This window comes from Parus major, chromosome 7 (genome assembly GCF_001522545.3).
Source record: "Parus major isolate Abel chromosome 7, Parus_major1.1, whole genome shotgun sequence".
In the NCBI taxonomy this organism is placed as follows: Eukaryota; Metazoa; Chordata; class Aves; order Passeriformes; family Paridae; genus Parus; species Parus major.
In genome coordinates this window covers 9,525,673-9,546,831 of record NC_031776.1, presented here as the reverse complement: position 1 = coordinate 9,546,831, position 21,159 = coordinate 9,525,673, and the positions used below count along the sequence as shown (strand labels likewise).

General features: G+C 41.2%; 1 protein-coding gene and 1 long non-coding RNA gene across 3 annotated transcripts; one reads left to right on the top strand and one right to left on the bottom strand.

Moving 5' to 3' along the window:
- Nucleotides 1-232: 232 nt before the first annotated feature.
- Nucleotides 233-15,863, top strand: GTF3C3 (general transcription factor IIIC subunit 3). 2 transcript variants are annotated; one of them, XM_015634343.3, is made up of 19 exons: nt 240-397; nt 1,337-1,439; nt 2,517-2,710; nt 3,099-3,222; nt 3,727-3,918; nt 4,177-4,342; nt 4,848-4,995; nt 6,036-6,108; nt 7,113-7,199; nt 7,699-7,802; nt 8,403-8,574; nt 8,758-8,960; nt 9,502-9,603; nt 10,498-10,633; nt 11,301-11,538; nt 11,902-12,092; nt 12,717-12,841; nt 14,073-14,225; nt 15,127-15,863. In XM_015634343.3, the coding sequence occupies exons 1-19, from the start codon at nt 299-301 to the stop codon at nt 15,247-15,249; spliced, it is 2,733 nt and encodes a 910-aa protein (XP_015489829.1). In that variant the 5' UTR covers nt 240-298; the 3' UTR covers nt 15,250-15,863. The 2 variants fall into 2 exon arrangements, 1 of the variants encoding a protein (XP_015489829.1); XR_001522724.3 differs by lacking the exons at nt 10,498-10,633; nt 12,717-12,841; nt 14,073-14,225; nt 15,127-15,863 and having other exon boundaries at nt 233-397; nt 11,902-11,914.
- On the bottom strand, nt 12,022-19,667 carry LOC107207383. Its single transcript, XR_004498392.1, has 4 exons — nt 19,549-19,667; nt 17,022-17,203; nt 13,458-13,587; nt 12,022-12,109 (listed from the first exon to the last, which is right to left on the bottom strand). It is a non-coding gene; the product is annotated as an uncharacterized LOC107207383 (long non-coding RNA).
- Nucleotides 19,668-21,159: the final 1,492 nt, after the last annotated feature.

Sequence of the window (21,159 nt, the reverse complement as noted above, 5' to 3'; positions counted from 1 at the left end):
TGGTGGCTCTCTGGCTGCTTGTGCCTCACGCCAGCCCCGTACGCCCATTGCTGACCCTGCCCTGGTCAGAAGTGCACCATCCCTCGGTGTGTGGAGTTAGGAACCCGTCCGTGGCGAAGGTGCCGAGGCAGTAAAGCCGCTGTGGCCCCGCCGCTGTCCCTCCCGTCCCGCCTGCCCTCAGCGCCGAGCGCGGCCGCCACGCCCGGAACTCGCGCGGCCGGGCGCGGGCTGCGGCGGAGCCAGAGCGGGACGGACGCGGTGCCTCCCTCACGGCGTTCCCCCGCGCCGCGCCGGGGCCATGTCGGGCTTCAGCCCGGAGCTGATCGAGTACCTGGAGGGGAAGATCTCCTTCGAGGAGTTCGAGCAGCGCCGCGAGGAGCGCAAGAGCCGCGAGAAGGTGAGTCCGCCCCGCTTGGCCGCCCCACGGCGCGGGCCGCCACCCTCACGACAGCGCCTGGCAGGGCACGGGCCGCTGCTCGGTGTGTGTGGAGGGGCTCAGCTCTCTGCTTCTGCGGGTACGTAGTTGCGAGTTTCTGTGTAGAGATCGGCAGAGGGTCCCGCTGAGGCGGCGGCGGCGCGGCGCTGTGTGCGGGGAGCGCAGGACGCGGCGCTGCGGGCGGAGGCGGCGGCCCCGCAGCTGTGGGTGCTTGGTTTGGGATGAACTCATCCAGATCATGCTGCTACAGCTCCCCCACCAGCATCTGACAGCTAAGGGAGAGAGCCAGTGCGGCTCCTCGTCCGACTTCTCGGCAGCAGTAAATATGGGGAGACACAGTTTTGTGTCCGACACGATAGGCGGTGTGATTAAAAGAAAACTGGTATGATTTGTCGGAGTGTTGCAGTTCTTTTTAACTCTGCTGTACTTGTGTCAAGGTGCTACTGAATTTCTGCATTTCTTGGTCTTCAGAGAGCAAATTGAGCAGAACTCAGCTGTTGTGGAAGAAGTATTGTCCCAGGGCAGCTTTCTTACCGGATTAATGAGTGCTATTTTGTTACTGACAGGCTTCTGGAAGGATTTGTCTGTCACATATGATTTTTTTCTAGTACAGTCAACCATGTAACCACCTCACTGTAATACTAAATAAGCAATGGACTGGTCTGTTCAGTCAAAAGAAGTGTGAACAGTCACCGTCTGAGTCACCCACATTGATAAGAACATAAATATCTTGAAAGCAAGTAATGCTAGGTTTTATTCACTTAAAAATGCAGTGTTTATCCCACCTGTTTCCAGCCTTTGCACTGCCAGTGAAAGCCAAGTGGAAACTGTAAATAAATGGGGGAAATAAAAGTGGGTAATTCTTATAGAGGTAATAATTTGTATTTTTGGTATGTGTAGGAGGGTGAAAATGCATCTGCTGAGGAAAATGAGGGAGATGTAGAGGCCCCATCTTCATCCAGAAAAGCATCTGGGAAATCCCAAAGTCAGGATGAAACTGATGGTAGGTGTTTTTAACATAATCATTTGTATTTAAAAAGGCACGGGAAACATTTACTTTTTGATAACTGACTTCATAAAAAACTGGCTCAATTTTTCTCCTCCTGGTCTCTGCAGGGACTGAAATAAAAGAGAAATTAACAATTATGCTTTTTTTCAGATGGGGGTAGGGTAGGAACAGTCTTGTGTTTAGATGCTCAATATCCAAGTCAGAATAAAAATAACCAAACTTATCCAAGTCTAAAAAAATAACCATAAACCCAAGTGTGATCCCCAAGTTCCTTTCCAATATAGGCAATACATGATCAATTTCTTTTTCAGTCCCTGCCTGATACTTTGGTTATTTTTAAATCAAATCTTCAGGCGTCCAATCCTCCACCTCAAACCTTTGAACCCTACATATTTGGAGTTTTGTATATAGATCTGTGGTCAGTTATAATCCTGGGTTCACTTCGTAATGAGAAGTTGCAAATAAAAAATGGGAAATTTTTAAAAAAATATATGCCTTAAGCATATTGATTCAGAGTACTTAGCATCATTTTCTTACCTTTTTAAAAAAATTCTGTTCTTTTTCCAGAGAAATGCAAATAATCTGGATTTTGCATTTACACATGTTAAAAGGTACTTGTTGTCATGGGTGAAATGGTTACAAGACCTTGTTTTCAATTACTACTGAAAATTGGTTGCTGGATTATTGTGTAGTAGAATCCTCTGCTCACTTACAGCCTCTTCAACTGAAAAGCTTATTGCAGTCGGCCAGCTCAGTGCTTGAAAATTGCTTAATATTCTTCTGGATTGAGAAAAATGTTGATTAAACTGTGGCTTCATTCTCTGTGTTCCTTCCTGCTTTCATTTCAGATATCCAAAAGACGTTACAGGCTGGGCTGTACCAAGCATTGGTGATGAATAATGCAGAGCTTTAAAACCAAAGAGGCTGTTAATAGTTTTTCTGCATTTCTGCAGGCAGCACTCTTACATAGTAGCTGCTTCAAGTGGGCTGCTGTTTTCTCTGCACTTGTCCAGAGAAGCAGCATATCCTCTTCATTATATCATAGACCTATTTTACTTCTTTCTCAACCAGAAGAAACAGCAGATGGGGTCAGTAAATCTGTTCATCGGGTCTTTGCGTCCATGCTTGGGGAAAATGAAGAGGAGGAGGATGAAGAAGAGGAGGAAGAAGAAGAGGAGGAAGAAGAAACTACTGAGCAGCTGACAGCTGGAGATGTTTTTGCTCTGGAGATGGTTCTTAATCGAGAGACCAAGAAAATGATGAAAGCAAGTATTTAAACTTTCATGTAACTTCCACATGTCCCTTGGCCATAGCACATAAATGCCACTTCGTGTGACTTTAGCTGCTTACTGAGAAATTTACCTGAAAATTGTTCCATGTAGGATAATCCTGCTTCTGCTGGTGTTTGTTACACTGTCTTTGTTTTAAAAGCACTGTAGTTTACAATTTCACTGTTTGAAAGATTTCAGAAGTCATTAAATCAATTTTGCCAGTGTCAGAAAACTATGAATATTAGCAAGTCTTTTGGTTGGTCATTTAATATTGCTAATACTTAAACAGCTTGGTGTTAGGTGGTGTTAAGCACAGCAGGGTGTTTCCTCAATTTGGGCACAACTCAACTTTGGGCAGAAATAGCATCCCTTTTCCATTTAGGAGAAAAGACCTCGCAGCAAGCTTCCCCGTGCCTTGAGGGGTCTGATGGGAGAGGCCAACATCAGATTTGCTCGAGGAGAGCGTGAGGAGGCCATTCTGATGTGCATGGAGATCATTCGACAAGGTATGGGAGAATGGGAAAAACCGCTGGGCTTTAAGGATGGGGTTGAGATTTCCATGTGCAGGAGAAGGATTCAGTGTGGCTTCACTGAAGATGAAAATGAACTGTATAAGCAAAGTCAGGGTATGAGGACGAGAATTAAGAATATGTAGTGAATATAGAAATATATATAGAATATAGAAAGAAACAAGCATCCCAGTTCTGCAGAGGCACGGGCCTTGGCTTAGCTTTGCAGTTTGCCTTTATTGTCTTTGTAAGATGAAAGGTATAACCAGAATGACTTGCAGTGTAGAATAATATTATAAATAGTTGTTGTTTGATTCAGTCAGGCTGTTTAGTAATTTAGCGAAAGGAATCAGAAACTTTTGTGCAAGTTTTTTCCTGAATTTAAATAGCACATGTGGATGTTTCATAGAATTCTGTTACCTGTTCTTTGAGAAAGGAAAGTTATTAATTTCCAGCCTGGATTTTAAATAAATCTTACTCATTCTTTTTATCTTTTCACAGCTCCTTTTGCTCACGAGCCATTTTCAACTCTTGCCATGGTCTATGAAGACCAGGGTGATATGGAGAAGTCACTACAATTTGGACTGATTGCAGCTCACTTAAATCCCAGCAATACTGAGGAGTGGGTTAGACTGGCAGAAATGTCACTGGAGCAGGACAATATTAAACAGGCTATTTTCTGCTACACAAAAGGTAGCGTAGCAAACATTTTAAGAGTTTAAAATTAATGCTAGGTGCTAATGGCAATCATTTTGTTTTCTTCTCATTTCTAGTTTAGTTTGCTTCAGGGTGCTGAGATTCTGATACCTCTTTCTGAATTAATGCATCTTTAATATGGGATGTCCTTGCAAAAACCTTGTGCATGTCCACTAACACGAATCAAGGGAATGAATTTGAAGCCCACTGTTGCCTTTTCCTGAACTCCTCCTATGCTGTTGCTTGTTCCTGTAGCTCTGAAGTATGATCCAACCAACGTGCGCTACCTGGGGGTACGATCCAGCCTGTATGAGCAGCTGGGGGAGCACAAGATGGCCATGGATGGCTACCGGCGCATCCTGAACCTCCTGGGTCCCTCCGAGGGGGAGCGCTTCATGCAGCTGGCTCGAGACGTGGCCAAGTGAGCTGGGTTTGCAAACACTGGGATTTGCTTTGCCACAGGAGCTTTGTGGTTTAAGTGTGTAGCTGTCCCACAGCAGTTTTTACTACCTTGTGAGCTACTTGTTGAAAGCTGTTCCTCGCCTGTTTCAAAAGTTTTAAGGTCTTTTGATCATCATGTTTGGGGAATGTAGCAAAAAATGCAAGGATATGTATTATAACACTTTTATTAGTGGGGGTTTCTGAAAGCAGGTTAATGTGGGAGACTGTGATGAAAACTCCAGTAATGTCCTAACTAAGAGGGGAGAAAAAAATTGTTAATTATTTGAAGTACGTAAAAGTTTTCAACAGTTGTAAGGAAAGGAAGAACACTTCCTTTCTCATTGTCTTTCATAACATCTATTTGCTAATGAAAATCTTTGCTAAAAAGCAAAAATAAGAGAAATACGAAAATCCTTTTGCTTCGATTCAAACTACATATGATCAGCTATGTGAATTATGTGGTATCTCATGTCTGTATTTTATAGGAGTTACTACGAAGCCAATGATGTGACCTCTGCTATTGAAATAGTGGAAGAGGCCTTTACCAAGAACCAGAACCTTGTGTCCATGGAGGATGTTAACATTGCAGCTGAGCTGTACATCTCCTCCAAGCAGTACGACAAAGCTCTGGCGGTATGAACAGTTCAGTGTATTTGGGTGTCAGTCTCAGCACGTCTTTGCCAGCCAGAATGGGTGGTTTATGTTCATAGTTTATGTTCCTGCAGTGCTAAAATGAGGTCCTGCTTTTGTAAAGATAGAGGTCAGCAGAAACAGACTGCTTGCTATTAGTTCTGTAGTAATTAGCATTTAAATTAATGGTTGGATTGAATTAATTGAGGGCTGATAGATTTGTATGTTGTTCGAGGTTTGAAATTTTGGGATTCTTCCTCTCCTTCTCTGCAGTGACCATAATCTTAACAGCTAGGGAAGATCTTCAGGCTGGTTTTGTGAGTAATACCAGCAGAGGTCATTCTCTGAGTGGAAGGTTAAAATCATTATACTGAATGCTCTGATGGTTCAAATGCAAATTGTTGTGATTTATCTGGCAGACTTGTGTTACAACTAATAATTTTTGCATTAAGCACTAAGCATACATTCCAGAAAGACAATACATCTTAACTCTAAGGCATCAGGAATTAGAGAATATTGCTTACCTGGTCCAGATTTGTTAACTCTCACTTTTGAGGCATATTTCCAAATTGAATTGATCTGGCTTTGAGAGGGAAGATGTTGATATTTGGCCATTGTCATACTTTCAAAAATATATTGAAAAGACGCTGTAAGCTGGAATTTATTCTTGTAAAAATTCTTATTTGTTGATATTAAATTACTTAGGGCTTTTTTTTCTTCATTTATTTAGATTTTATTCAGCTCTCTGTCAGAGCACAGGATCGTGAGCCTGCAAACAATTCTGATCCTTTTTTGTACTTCTTCCCTCCTTAAACATCAATCAGTCAATTTTATGTACACATTGTTTAGCTACTGGATTTATCAATATAGCAGAACTGTAGTCACAGAGCCGTTTCCCTGTTTCTTTTCGAAGGTTCTACTTGCGTAGATGAATGCAGCTTTTCCTCTGATAACTTTTGTGATGTCTAAAAATGTCACATTGGCTGGTTGCTCCATTTAGGCTTTAAATCTTTGAAATTATCCAAGTTACTTTTCTGTTTTAGGTTATTACAGATTATACAGGAATTGTACTTGAAAAAAACATACCAGAAAAAAGTGCAGCTGAGGAGAAAAAGGGTAAGTAGCTGTCAAGTGGTTACTGTGACCCTGTTGTTCATGTGTTATGACATCTTTCCTTTACCTTTTCAACTCCTGGGTATATTCTGCTGCATTGTTGAGAGCCTTTTCTCCATTCAAATCTGTGGGTGCTCTTAGTGAGTTACATGGCATGACCTCAGCCTGCTGTAAGAAGTTACTCTGGTGTCCCCATAGCCCTGCTGACTCATTGAAGATAAGGACTGCTCTCCAGGCAACTGGAGGCCTTTTAAAGTTCTAAACATTCCTCTGTGTGTTTACATCATACCAGCTATTTCTACCAGCTAAATAGCTTCTAAAAAAAGGGGCAACTGTACTCAAGAATATCAACCTTTGACCTAAGAGTAATTTTCTTTATACATCCTGCATCCGTTATTAACCATCTAACTGGAATCTAGGCATAGTAGCTTGTAATTTAATGAAGTAGGTTGTCTTTGAGAAACGTGCTTTATCAAAGTCATTTCATCTGGAAATGTTTATTTAGGCTGTTGAGTGGACACAGCACAGCAGACAGTCTGTTTTGTGATTAAAGTGGTGGTTTCAGCAGTCTGACCCAAGCCCAATATATGGGTAATATACTTCTGTTGGCTTTTTGCTCTGATTGACCAGGTAAAAAATACAGTTGATTTATGAGCAACTGTCCTGATGGAGACTTTAAGCAGGTAATTTATAAGAAACAAAACTATAATGAGTCTAGGAATTAGAACACAATGTTTCCAAGTTACCTCCTGTGTGCCACTTGTTGAGAGAAAGCTTCTAAAATAGACCTTGGTTCTCCACCCTATTTTGCTTTGTAACTTTTATAGCTGCTTCCTGCTCTGCTGTCCTTAAAAAACAAAACAATATAACACAAAAAACCACCAAACTAAAACAAGAGAAACCCAGTTCACTTTTCAGACTAAGCTGCCAATCAGCTATGGATTCAAAGTCAAGTAAGTGTTGGCTTAGCTGGTCCTACTGGTTAATCTGATAATCTTTTAAAAAAGATACAGGTGCAGTAGTAGAAACTCAGGAAAGCCAGGAGGCAGTGACTGACAATCAGAGTCATCCAGTTGTTGAATCCAGTGCTCCAGGTAAGTAATTTATTTTTTTAATTTCCGACAAGTCTGTGAACTGACCATATGATTAGGAACCAGTTTGCAATCATGTAGCAGCTGGAGATTTCTAACGGCACAGAAACGGCTTCGTCCAGAAAAGGATTCTTCTGTACTTTTCTTTTTTCCCATACTCAGAACTTCCTTCTAACCCAGCCATCCAGTTTTCATCTTGTAAAAATATATCAGTAGGGGAATAGTTACTCTTGCACTGGGTATTGCAGATGTTGAAGTTGATGCAGACTGACAGCACTTCACCTCACATGGAATTATTAGTCTCAGAGACAGTAGGAAGATGTTGCTCCAGCTCTTGGAAAAGATAGAGGAGGAGGAAGAGAAGGACAGACAAACGCTTGCTAGAGCTGATAAGAATGTTTTCTCAGTTTCTGAGCATGACCTGGAGGTGATGTGGTGCTTGATAAGTGCTTCTTAAACCTTTCTCTCTGTGTTCAGAAGGAAATTCTTTATCTTGTCACAGCTGTGGAGAAAGTCAGCTGCTGCATACCTGAGGGTGTTCCCATAGACATCACGGTCAAGTTGATGGTGTGCTTGATTCACTTGAACATCCTGGAGCCAGTCAGTGTAAGTGGAAACCAACTCACAAGGAGGGGAATGTCCTAACAAATTGTAAAAGCAAGTAATTGTTCCTGTTTTCATAGACTGAGGTGGTTGAGGGAGCTGTGGAGATTCTTTTTGCTTCTCTTCCACTCCAAGAGAGAAAGCTCACAGGCCTATAATATCAGAAATAATATCTTTGCTCTTAGAAATTACTCAGTGTTAGAATTATGCAGTGTAAGTATTACTAAAGCACAGTAAGTCTCAGCCTGTGACAGGCCCAGGACCATATTGAAAAGTTGTTGAACACTAGGGAATACATTTTCACTTTATTTTAAAGCCATACTAAATCTGAAGGCTGTTCTTTCATAAAGGACACTCCTCACTGGTGGATACTTTAACCCACTGTATGTGTGAAGCATCTAGAATAGAAATATGTGGCTTCTTCAGGAATTCTGAATTTCAGATATTTAATTTTTCACTTCTAAACTAACATTTAAATAAAGGAACTATAGTTCAGAATGCAAATGGAATAAAAACCCTAGGATAAAAATGTAAGCTTTCAATAAGCGTGCCTTAAAGAAATGTTCTCATTGATTGTTTTTGCTTGTGTGGTTTTCCCTAAAGCCTCTTTTGACTACTCTGGTGGAACAAAATGTAGAATATGTGGGTGACTTGTATTTGGATGTCGCAGAGGCTTTTCTGGATGTTGGAGAATACAACTCAGCCCTGCCTCTCCTGAGTTCCCTTGTCTGTTCAGAACGATACAACCTGGCTGCTGTGTGGCTTCGGCACGCAGGTGAGAAGAGGACTGCTTAACATGGGGGTCTGAGAGATGGTAATACAAAGCTGAGCTTTTCCAGGGTCCTTTATCCAAGATCACAGGAATTTTAGATTGACTGGTTGAATGAGAATTGGTATTTGCGGAATGAAGTTCTTTTTCTGCCACTTAAGTGTCTCGTGTTGCTTGTGGTATTTCTAGAGTGCTTGAAGGCTTTGGGACACATGGAGCGTGCTGCAGAGAGCTATGAAAAAGTTGTTGGTCTTGCTCCATTGCATCTTGATGCAAGAATCTCACTTTCAACACTTCAGCAGCAGCTGGGCCGGCCTGAGAAAGCTCTGGAGGCTTTGGAACCAATGTATGACCCAGATACACTGGCTCAGGATGCTAACGCTGCGCAGCAGGTGGGTAAAGTGTTCTTTGCTTCCATTTAGGATGTGTTATTCTGCCAAAGTAGTTGAAGATGTCTGCATAGGACCGGGGATTCAGGCTTACCATTACAGCATCAGGGACACGTGCTCCTGACTTTCTCCCTGACCATTCTCCATTCTCTCTGCATTTTCCCAGTCCCACCTGATAACTTCTGTGCAATGCACAAGCTTTTGGCCACTGAGAGCCAGTCATGACTCTACATCAAGTTGATCAGCAGATGCTACATGTAAACTGTGTGGTTTGGCCTCTGTCTATTTTAAGCAGAGGTTCTGAATGCCCTCTTTAGAAGCAGTGTCACCATAGGCAAGAGTCATGCCAGATTTCTCTGAAATTGGAGAATTTGGAGCAGGAACTCGTGAGAGTAATTTAGGGAGAGCTTACCTGCTGCTGCAGATTCTTACAGCTTTCTGCAAGCTTTTACAATCCTATTAGTACTGTACCGAGTCAAAATTGTTTGTTTTATAAACTTGACTCTGTGCAGGAGGTTGAGTAATAATGTTCACCCTTGTCCAGGAATTAAAGCTACTCCTGCATCGCTCCACGCTGTTGTATTCCCAAGGCAAAATGTACGGTTACATTGACACGCTGCTCACAATGTTGGCCATGCTCCTGAAGGTAAGCCAGTCTCTCCAGCTGCACTATAAGAAATTGGACAGGTGTGACTTGGGTCAAGACAAGCAACGAATGAACTCAGGAGGAAAGCTAGTGGGCTTTTATAAAGTGGTTTCATAATTTTGTTAGATGGTAATGTTGCAGGTAGCCTGCAATACTGGTGTTCCTGCTTGTAGTGTTCAGAACAGAGAGCTGTTTGTGTGTTTGTGTGTATAATTATTGATACAGTGACTTCAACCCGCTGTTCTCAGTGTGCTTAAAACCCACTGAATTCTAAAGCTGCTTCTTGGCTTTTTAACACTCAGCGCAGAGCTTTTTTGAGGTGTTGATACTGGCTTCTATTTCAACAATTTTCTTTTTAATTTCTTTATTATTTTCTTGTGATGAAAGGACAAAATAAGAATTTGTTTAGCCAGTAAATACAGTGGTGGCAATTTTGTGTTAATTGATTTTTATTTATTTATAAATAGACATGAGTATTTAGATCTCCATTTTACCCACCTGCTCAGCACCTTGGCTATTGTATTATACTGGTTGAAGAGCTGACTATCCACAAACTTCTGAAACTGATAGAGAAAGGCATTGTTCTCCTTATACTTCTATGCAAAGAGTCATGATTTCAATATACCCAGGGATGTTCCAATCCCAAGAGAAGTCTTTTTAAAGTGGCTTGAAGAGTTTGTATCTTGCTTTTGCTTAGCCCAGTTTGCGCTGGAGCAGGGGACAATGCAGAGATGATATTCCTGTTGGGAATGTTCTCTCTGATGACCTTGCTGTATGGTGGTGTCGCAGACTGTTTTGGGATGCAACGTGAGCAAGATGGATTGGCCATAAAGCTGCCTTTGTCATAGGATGTTATATCATAATCTGAAATGCTGCCCTTAAATTTGTTTCTAGGTAGCAATGAGCAGAGCTCAGGTGTGTTTGATATCTAGTTCCAAATCTGGAGAGAGACACCTCTATCTTATTAAGGTGTCGAGGGATAAAATTTCTGACAATGATGACCAAGAGACAGCAAATTGCGATGCAAAAGGTAACAAATCACAGATTGTTTATTAAAAACAAAGCAACAAGGTGACCTCCATAGTTCTGAAAAATTATAAAAATGCTTCTATTTTGCATGCTAAATCCATGCAGTCCATGTGAACCTTGCTTTATTTCTAGGGCAAAGAAGGCAGCAAAACTGAAGATAATGTATCTTAAAGGAACAGTCTCCATTCAGAGAAAAATAGTAAGATTACAGAATAATTCAGATTGAGAAGGGCCTCTAGAGATCTTATGGGCCAACATTCTCCTCAGGGGTAGTACCATACAGGCAAATCTAGAACGTAATGCAAATACATTGTAGAAATGGTGTGATTTTTTTCTTAGCTGGCCCAGGCTTGGTTGAGCCAGACTACATGTTCTTAAGCACTACTGGATAAATTAGGGAGAGGAACTTTATTGCATTCATGTAGTATCTTTACAGCTTGAACTGGGTGTATTTCTTGCCCTTTGCTCATACTTTGTGAGTGCTTTTTGCTGGTGTTTTATGAACTGCCCTTAAAATACGAAAAAGTAAATACTTCATATTAGCTGTTAGTGCTGCAACTCAAAGACAACAGTTTTTGAAAAGATCAGATGGATGTATGCACCTATTTTGTAAAAAATTATCTTTCTTGTTCCAATTTTTCTCAACTTTCTGGCTCCAATATTTCTAGCAATTTTTGCTGGTCTCACAAGCGTTCTGACAAAAGATGACTGGTGGAACCTCCTCCTGAAGGCCATATATGCCTTGTGTGACCTCTCCCGGTACAAGGAGGCAGAGCTCCTCGTGGATTCCTCACTGGAATATTACTCATTCTACGAGGATAGACAAAAGCGCAAGGAGCTGGAGTACTTTGGGCTCTCTGCCGCGATTCTGGACAAGAACTTCAGGAAAGCTTACAACTATATCAGGTGGGCTGCAGAGAAGGCAGAGCAGTCTGTGCTGTAATTGCCTCCACTGAGGCTGTACTCACTCTGCTGATGATGCTAAGTAGGCAGACCAATGTTTTCCAGCCTTGGCTAAATGAGAGATAGCTACTGAAACTGAAGGAGCTTTCCAATAGCCTCAGATTCCATAAATGCACAGTGCAATAGGTTGGTTGATTTGCTAGAACCATTGGTTCTGTTTTTCACTCTCTGCCTCAGTCACTGACCTTATCTTTGAGTTTCTGTTCTTTGTTATCTTCCCTGAACTGCTGAGATTTTATTGAAGATACAGTATATCTTTATAATACATAGCATTTACTAATTTTTTGCACACTTCTCATTCTGTAGAATCATGGTCATGGAAAATGTCAATAAGCCCCAGCTGTGGAACATTTTCAACCAAGTCACTATGCAGTCTCAGGATGTCCGTCACCATCGCTTTTGTCTCCGCCTGATGCTGAAAAATCCGGACAATCATGTGCTGTGTGTCCTCAATGGGCACAATGCCTTCGTGTCTGGCAGTTTCAAGCATGCTCTTGGTAATATCTTTCATATCCTAATATCAACAAATAGAACAAGTGAAAGTTTATAAAAAGAGAAAGATTTTTTTCATCAGAAAATTATAGGTTCACAAAGCTAGTCTGGTGCTTTAATTATTCTGTACACAAATCAGAGCATTGCTGAAGGGTTTTACTAATAAAAATTAAGCTGGAACGTTTCAAGATTAGCACACATTGCAAATATAACTAACTTGCAAAGATAATTGGAGGCTAATGATGATAATAATGACAACCAGCCCAATTTAAACAGCAAATACAGCTGGTTGCATGTTTTAAGCAGGCCTTTGAAGTAAACCTGCTGCTTTCAGTCAAGTCCTCCAAATGTCACATTTAAATCCCAACAAGGACCATGTTTGCTTTCTGTGTCTGATTGTTTTCTGCTTTCATTTTTTCATCACAATCTGCATTCTTCCTTCAAAATCCAGTGGATGCTGAAAATACACGATTTTCTTCCCTGTTTTTTCCTGTGTATTTTGATGTATGTGTATTAAACTGTTTCTTTTTGTAGTTCACACTTCTACTTCAAATATTTTCTTTCTTGCCCTTACCTTCTTAAAGAATGCTTTTTACAACCAACATCTTGATTCATTTATTTGCTTTTAGGTCAGTATGTGCAAGCCTTCCGTGCAAACCCAGATGAGCCTTTGTACAGTCTTTGTATTGGCCTGACTTTCATCCACATGGCCTCTCAGAAATATGTGCTGAAAAGGCATGCTCTTCTAGTACAGGTGAGGCAGTGTGATTGTTGTTTCCTGGCTTTGTGTCTTGCAGATGGTTATGGCTGCAACACACTCTGTTTAAATAATTTTTCATAATTAAGATGGCATTTCTAAAGTGGGAAGTGGCAAAACATGAGCACAGATGAATGTGCTTTTGAGCTGTAGTTACACCATCTGAATTTCCTCTCCTTATGGGTAAAGGTAGCTTGTTACTCATCTTGATGGTAATAGCTGCCAGCTGTTTATGAAAATATTACTAATTTTTTGGTGGTTGTAATCTGAATTTTCTTTCAAATTTATTTTGGCCTGCATTGCTGTAGAGTGGAATCTGCCACGTGCCCTTTGTAGATATGTCTCATAAACTGCATTCTTGAATCAAATTTTACAGGCCTGGAAAGTGGGTTTTTCTCCATCTTCCTTTCCCCCTTTTAGGTGCCTCTGTCCACTCTATTTGTAGATCTTGAGAGCTCCAGTTTAGCTACCTTCAAATTATCAGCTTCCTTATTTGCGTTTCTCTTTTAATCTGTGAGATCCAGTTACAAACCATGGACTTAGTAGTCCCAAATATAATCTTGAAAGTAATTTCCACTACTTTACACCAAGTATTTTCATTAACTTGAAGTACCTTTTAATTCCTGTAGCTGCTGAGCTCAGTCATCGCAATATGGTGAGGATCCTGAGCTCTTCAGATTTCTGAAATTGCTGGAAGACTGTAGCTTCCTCTAATCTTGACAAAAGCTACAGGTCACCAAGTACTGTAACACAAAACCAGTTATGACAGTGTCCAACTTTAAGACGTTTTGAACTTGCAAATGTTGTCCTAATTTTAATATTTTTATCCACTTCTTTTCTGTAACCAACCTGCCTTTTTTACAGGGACTGCCCTGTTTTGCTTTTATAACATTCTTGAACAATGTCCTATTTATGTTACCCTCTGGCAATGCAGTTCCCTGCTCTCTCTCTTCTCATTTCCTGCTTACTATACTCAGTGATTTTTACATCATTTCTTGCTGCTATGATAGTTAATTAGTAATTCAACCACAGCGACCTAAATTATGATCATTAGCTGCTTGTGTCTGAACTAATTCCTCATATTGAAGGAAGTACCTTCTCTGATGACTAGCATAGTCCCTAGAAAGAAGGTTCTCTGTTTACAGCACAATCAACACATATCAAAATGCTAACAAAATGAAATGCACAGGAGGGGAGTAAAAAGTTTTGTGCTTGGTTTCTGTTACAGGGATTCTCCTTCCTTCACCGCTACTTGGATCTGCGTGGACCGTGCCAGGAGTCCTTCTACAACCTAGGCCGTGGCCTGCACCAGCTGGGATTGCTGCACCTGGCGATCCACTATTACCAAAGAGCACTTGAACTTCCACCCCTCACCTTAGAGGTACTATAACTTTGCAAGTTATGGACAGAGAATAAAATCAGGAAAATGTGAAGCATTCCTTAGTCATAGTTAAAATAGGTACATAAAATCTCTGTAGTTGCATCTCCTTTAATCTCTATTTTAATTCCTTGTCATTGGAAGCCCAAGTCTGATTGTCACCTGATAATGTATTTAAACATGTGTTAAGTTCAAAGTTGTATAAATTAGGCTGAAGCAGCAGCAAAAAGGATTGCAGACAACTTTTCCTGATTAAGTAGCTGACCTTTCTGTATATTACTTGCAATGAATTATGACTGGAAGTTCTGTATACTCACCCATGCTATAAAACAGCACGCTGGAGCAAGATGGACCAATATTAGAAATGCCTAATTGCATCTGAGCCATATTTTAATTCTAATTGATCTGTATTGGATCCTAATTGACATGTCATACATTTACAAGTCTGGTCTGTGGAATTGTTAGGTAGAAACATTGCAAGCGTGTTTAGAAAATGGGCAGTGTTGGTAAAGTAAGTGTTTAGTGGGTGTTAGTCAGCCCTGAGAGTTCAGAGCAGCAGTCTTGTGACCCTGTTAGAGATGCTGGCAGTATTCACATTCTGGTTGGAGAAACAAATACTTAGCATACAAAGACAAATTAAGGTAGTACTTTGCTGGTTTATAAGCTGGCTATTTAACTTACAGCTAATGTTTGGAGTCTGAAATTTTATAACTTTGGTGATTAATGACATGATGTGGCAACTACTTAACGAGAGAGAGCACAAGGAACTTTTTCTGTTTCCATACAGCTGAAAGCCTTTATTGGCCCTGAATATGTAATTTAATTTCACTGTAATGGCTGCTCATGTTTCAGTTTTATACTGTTTTTGCACACTGGTAACTTTTTTTAATCATTATTTTTACAGGGAATAGAAACGGATCAAACAGACTTGAGAAGAGATACTGCCTTTAACTTGTCACTCATTTACCAGAGCAGTGGGAATACCAGAATGGCTCAGAAGATGTTGTATACCTATGCAGTTGTGTGATGAGGTTTGTGCAGGTGGAATTGAACCCCTTTGGATTGACCTTTGCATTATGTGCAAAGTGCTGGGGAAGCTGGTTTTAAGTACAACTTTTCTGCAGAGGGTCAGAGACGTGGCTGGTGCTGTGTTGTGGCGGACTTCTGCCATTTGCACTGTATCACGAGTGGGTGAGAACTGGCCGTCCTGAACACTCCCCTGATGTGCCCACGAGTGGCTGCTCTTAGCTCTTCTCCTTTGGCACACTCTAAATATATTCAGTCTTGTATGTGGAATCAAACAGTGAAAGCTGAGGTCCAGTGTGATTTGGTGAGGGCTTTTGGTGGGGAGAAAATGTATAGTGTACAGTATTTCAACTAATTGCGCTGAAGTTGCTGAAGAAGCCATATTCACTGGTGTTGAGGGCATTTTAATGTGCAGCATTCAGTTACAATAATGTGGAACCATCCTAGAGGATGAAGAATTCAGTATTTCAGGATCTTTAAAACATTCAGAGTTTTCTAGGAGTTCATGTTCCTAGCAGTTTTGTATTTGAAGGGGATTGATCTTTTTTTTATTTAAATCATTGTAACTTTTTTTCTTTCTCTGAACTTGATAATAAAAATGATGTTAATGATTAATGATGTTTTACTTATTCTCAGCTAACATATATCCTACTGAATAAGACAAACCTAAAGCCATAGGCACACATCTAATTTTAAGCAGCACAATGTAATGAGGCTCAAGTGTATTTAGGTTTGCTGGTGTGCTGAGCCACCCCTGTGTGCTCAGCAGCCACTGGCCTCAAGGGAGAGAGGCTCTTGCATTAGTCTGGAGTCCTACCATATAAATTACAGTTTAGGGCCAAATTTCTGGAGGAGCAGAAGGAGACAATTCCAGAGTCTCCTTGAGCTATCCCTAGGCTTCAGAGGCATGCAAGACTTTTCTCCCTACTATACAAAACAAGTATCACAAATGACATGTATAAGTCTCACAGGAACAGTAGTGCCATTGGTCACAGAGGAGGTGGTGAGCAGCTCTGCTGAAGCTAATCAGAGTGCAACACCACCTCTCCTGAAGCCAGGTTTTACTGACAATATGTACATGGAAGAACAGGCCATGATGAAGTTGAGCTGATCTTTGGTCTTGAAAGCTGTCCATGCTGTAATCATCTGCAGCATATCGTGACATAAGTCTCCTGCTCTAACTACCCTTTCTCCAGTCTGTTGTTCTACAGTAGGACAAGTTGAACAAATTCCACTAATTCTTTCAAAGGTAAGGTGATGTGTGGTGTAACATCACACACCTCATGAATTCCTTCTATACTCCTGAAATAGCCCCAAGCTTATGTTCTCTCATGACCCAGTTATCATCTCCCATTATAAGCAACCAGTCCTGCCAGTTCCTCCCTGCCCCAGTCACGTCAGAATCCAGCCACAAGCACATGACTCTTTCTTCAGTAATTCACCTGAACCCTCTGCAAACTAGTCTTTGCCTGGCCTTAGTCCAAAGCTGGTGAAAGAGAAGGGATAAAAGCAAACATGTAGCCTATCAACAAATTGCAAATAAAGAATAATTGTTTTGTTACAAATAGTAAAATTACTATCAGCCTCACAATGCAAAGAACCTCAGTCAAGAAGACAACTTGAGAGGCCTGAGTTAATTCAAATCATCTGTTAGGGTTTAAACAAGAATTCTTTTCATCTCTAGGGGTTCTCTATAGATGGGTGCCCTGGCAGCTGGCGTCAGCAATTTACATGTATCTGTCAGATCAAGTAAAGAGCCAGATTCTTACACACCTGGGTGCTAGCAGGGAGTCTCCTGGCAGCAGGTGATGCTCTCCCAGATCTGGGAATCACCAGTCAGATGAGCTCATTTCCTGCACAGCTCACGTGGGCCTCTCCAGGGGTGAGCTGGAGGCCTGCTCTTTACCCTGTGTGTCCAGGATGGTATGAGGGTGAGAGGCTCCTTGCTTTTCCTCCTGGGAAAAGATGCACTATTTTACAAAGCTGATGACTCTTTGAGAAATCTTTGTTATTACTGAACAAGAAGTTTTAGCAGTTTAATACTGGCATCTCTAAAAAGTTAATTACATGGCTGTACAAGAACTAATTATGGAGAAGGCTGAGGAATCTACCCAAAGAAGGTAAGCAAGGTTTTCAGAAGGGTTGTCTGTAAAGGGTGTGCACAAGGGAAGATAAACCACTGACATGGAGCTGAATGCAGAAGAAAAAAGATTAGCTGTTAGCTTTCAGATCATTGTTTGCTTAATGAATGTCAACCAGGCATGAAGTGTGTACAAAACACCTTTTCTAAGTACAGAACAGTCCCTTAAAACTCTCCTGTACCTGTAATATTCTTTGCTGCTTCAGTATGTCTTTTGGCAAAAGGGGAGGAAATAAACTCAACCTGAACAGGAGGTCTGCTCTCCACCCCTGAGTGGAAGGAACAAAAGAAAGTCTAGAAAACTGAAATCCTGACTTATAACAGCCTTCAAAATACCACTCAGGTAATTTTTCTGTGCTGCCCTCTTTGAAATGAATGTCCTTGCTTTTTTTGCCTCCTTTTGGGAGCTGCTCTCTTCTTGGGCCAACGTTTTTCAGAACTTGTACCTTCAGGCTGTCAAGCTTAGATGTGAACCACTGGTGAGTTGCTGCTTCTAGGCCAGTTGTGATCTAGGTAAGGTGGTGTAATTAGAACTGCAGAGAGAACAGTGATCGTATGCTGTGTTCCACATGTGAGGGGCAGGAACAACGCACCCTTCACGTTTTTCTCCTGTACATAGGAGTAGGAGCTCTGTGATGCTCTCTTGCTCTGCTGTGAAAAAGTGTTGCCTCTCTCTTAGAGGGGTGGTGAAATCAACATGGGTTTCCAACACAGCATAAAATACAGAGGCATAGGAAAGGGGGAAAACAGATGCTGAGTGCCACAAACTCCTGAGAAAATGAGGGCAGACTAACTTTACCTGATAAGTGCTATAGAAATACTCCTTTGCTATTGGGATCTCTTTCTAATCATAGAGCAGTACTTGGACTGATAAAACAGCATGTAGGACCTGAGGCTGGGGCACCTTTATTACTTTTTAAAATTTTACTTCATGCTGGTTCATACTCTATTAGTATCTAATCCCTTAGATTTTCACACCAACCTACTACAGTAATCCATGCAAGCTATTATAGTTTGGATATTGTGAAACAGCAGTGCAAGGATAAAGTGATGCAAGGACAAATGATTCTGGGGGCAGGGGGTGTGGTGGTGGTTTTGCATGATGTCACACACAGTGACATAACAGCAGTGCAGGGGGGCAATTTACTTGGCCACAACACTTCTGTTTGGTTGGATAAGAGATATTTTGAGCCTGGTAAAAACAACAGGCTATGGGTCACAAAAGCTCTTTCTACAAACCCCACTAAATTGAAGTGATTTATAGAAAAAAATTAAAACTTTTTCTCTTTTAGAGCATGGTAAATGCCACTGAGTTGAAAGGCCACCTGTGCACCTCACTCTTCACCAGAGGATTATAGCTGAGATTGAAAGGTTTACTTGGTGCATATGCTCAATTAATTTCTTGTTATCCAGCTTTTGTACTTCAGTCTTAAAGAGATGACAAAACAGCTCAGCTTGCTTTTAGTGCAGAAACAAAACAGCATTGTTTAAAGGGGAACACAGAAGGGAAGTGACAAAGTCTCTTTACCCAGAGCAACTGTTTTCTCTGAGTCTCATAGCAGAAGAAACAGGAATCACTTCTAATTTATCTTACCATAGGAATAATTCCAAGATAACAATTCATTTAGTTTTAATCTAAGTACAATGTCTTGGTCACATCCTACTGTCACTATCATCAGGACTATTGCATAAGTGCAGCTTTCTTGCTTTCTTATAATATCACTACACATTCTGTGCTGTCTGAAGAAAGCTGGAAGTCTTTCCACCATTGTCCCGAATTTTTTCTATGACATAGGTCACTATGAAGTACAGCTTTACTTCCTGCTTGTTTTTCATTACCAGCACAGTGTGCCTCTCTCCTTATTAATCAGTAATTTTTTAAATAAAGTTTTGTATGTGTCCAATTTTGATCCGTCTATTTTGTTTCAATGCCCCCTGGTGGCTCTTAGCCATTCTGCTATTTTCACACATTAAACAAATTAATTATCCCAAATCCTAGAGATATATCTTGACTCCTGAAGGCAGCATGAGCAGAACTCAAGATAATTTTGAGACAAAACTTTCTTGCCACATGTTTGTCAGTACACAAATAAGTAAAGAAAAGAAATAAGTGCTTCTCTCTAGATGATGTCCCAAAGAGCTCATGTTAAACAACCTTACCTTAGATTAATAAAAGCCAAGTTTCTCCTTTGAGGTGCAAAATAGGATACTGGGAGGTACTTGGTCACAGGTCAGTTTATTGTTGCTGATGGACAGCTCTGCCAGAATCAGCTGCACCTGCTGCTGGGCACACAGGGGGAAAAGGAACAGAAGTCACCACCTTGTAGGAAAACAAAGCAAAAAGCAACAACAACAACAACAAGTTCTTGGTATATAAATTGCTTCAGGTATAAATTTTCAATTATATGAAACACTAAAACAGACTTTAAAAAGCAAAATGTCCAAATGGCATAAATTCTTCCAAGACCAGCTTATTTTTAGGATCAGCTGCTCAAATTAGTACAATTGTCCAGATGGCCACAAGAAGGCCACTGTCCTAGAAGCACAGCCAACAGAAATGGAGAGATGAAAGAAACCTTTGACAACAGGGAACAGAGGAGCAAAAAATAAGTAGAAGAATAAGAAGGCATGGACAGAATTAAAATAACTTAGTAAAGAATACCAAATAAAGCATGACATTTTTAATATTCTGAATGCTCTATTGATTTACTCTTTATCTTTAGGAATATGACAAAAGAGTTCTGTGTCAAGTAGAAAAAATATATCAATATGTTACAGACTAACTACTGTAGAAATTAAACTTTGATTATCAAGTGACACACATTCAAAAGATGTTTCAACTAATTTGTTTTAGCAGTTTAGGACCTTATTAGCAGTCAGGCATTTCTTAAGATCTCCAGTGTATGAAAGTGGTTATCACTCCCAGCACTGTAAAAACTAACTGGTAAAAGCATTGGTAGCACAGTATTACTAAGCTTTTACTCGGCTTTTCTGGAGCTTTTCAAATATCCTGATCTAGGTGACTTAGACTAGTGAGAAATAATGGAATGGGAACAAGTTAAAATGGGAATGAAGTGCCAAGTGCAAATGAAGAGGGAAGTGATAAACCTGCTCTTTTACTACTTACATTCTTTCGATTCAGTTCCTTTTCTGTCTGTAGCCAAAACAGCAGGTGTGGTTCACCAATGTTTCACAGCTCTTCCACAGTGTATTTTCTCCCACACCTGCTACCCTGGCCTGCACAGGGCTAATGACTGAGTGGGAAATCTTGTGTAAAGTGCTCCAGGTGATCCTGCCTTGGCTGGAGAAAGGGCGGAGAGAGGGATTGGACTAGATGATCTCCAGAAGTCCCTTCCAGCTGTGACCCTCTGAAATGATTGAAGCTGAAAAGGAGGAAAGACTGCTCTACTCTGTGTGCATTCCTCAGGGGCCTGCAGCAGCTATGGCTGAGGCACAGCCCATGGTGGCCGCTACAGAGTATTGCTCCTGCTTCCCCCTCACATAATCAGGGAATGTTCTCAGCTGGAGAGGACCCACAGGGATCATCAAATCCAACTCTTAGCCCTGCACAGGACGCCCCAAGAATCACACCCTGTGCCCCAGAGCAGGGAGTTCTTGAGCTCTTTCAGGCTTGGTGCTGGGAGCACTTCCCTGGGGAGCCTGTTCCAGTGCCCAGCCACCCTGTGGGTGAAGAACCTGCTATCCAGCCTAAACCTCCCCTGACACAGCTCCAGGCCATCCCCTTGGCCTTGTCGTTGGTCACTACAGAGC

What these genes read in the sequence shown, in the direction of transcription:
- GTF3C3 (XM_015634343.3), top strand. Translation starts at nt 299, where the DNA reads ATGTCGGGCTTCAGCCCGGAGCTGATCGAGTACCTGGAGGGGAAGATC. An exon ending in TATTTTCTGCTACACAAAAG is followed by an intron (nt 3,919 to 4,176) that starts GTAGCGTAGCAA and finishes TTGTTCCTGTAG; the next exon opens with CTCTGAAGTATGATCCAACC. An exon ending in CTGGCTCGAGACGTGGCCAA is followed by an intron (nt 4,343 to 4,847) that starts GTGAGCTGGGTT and finishes TGTATTTTATAG; the next exon opens with GAGTTACTACGAAGCCAATG.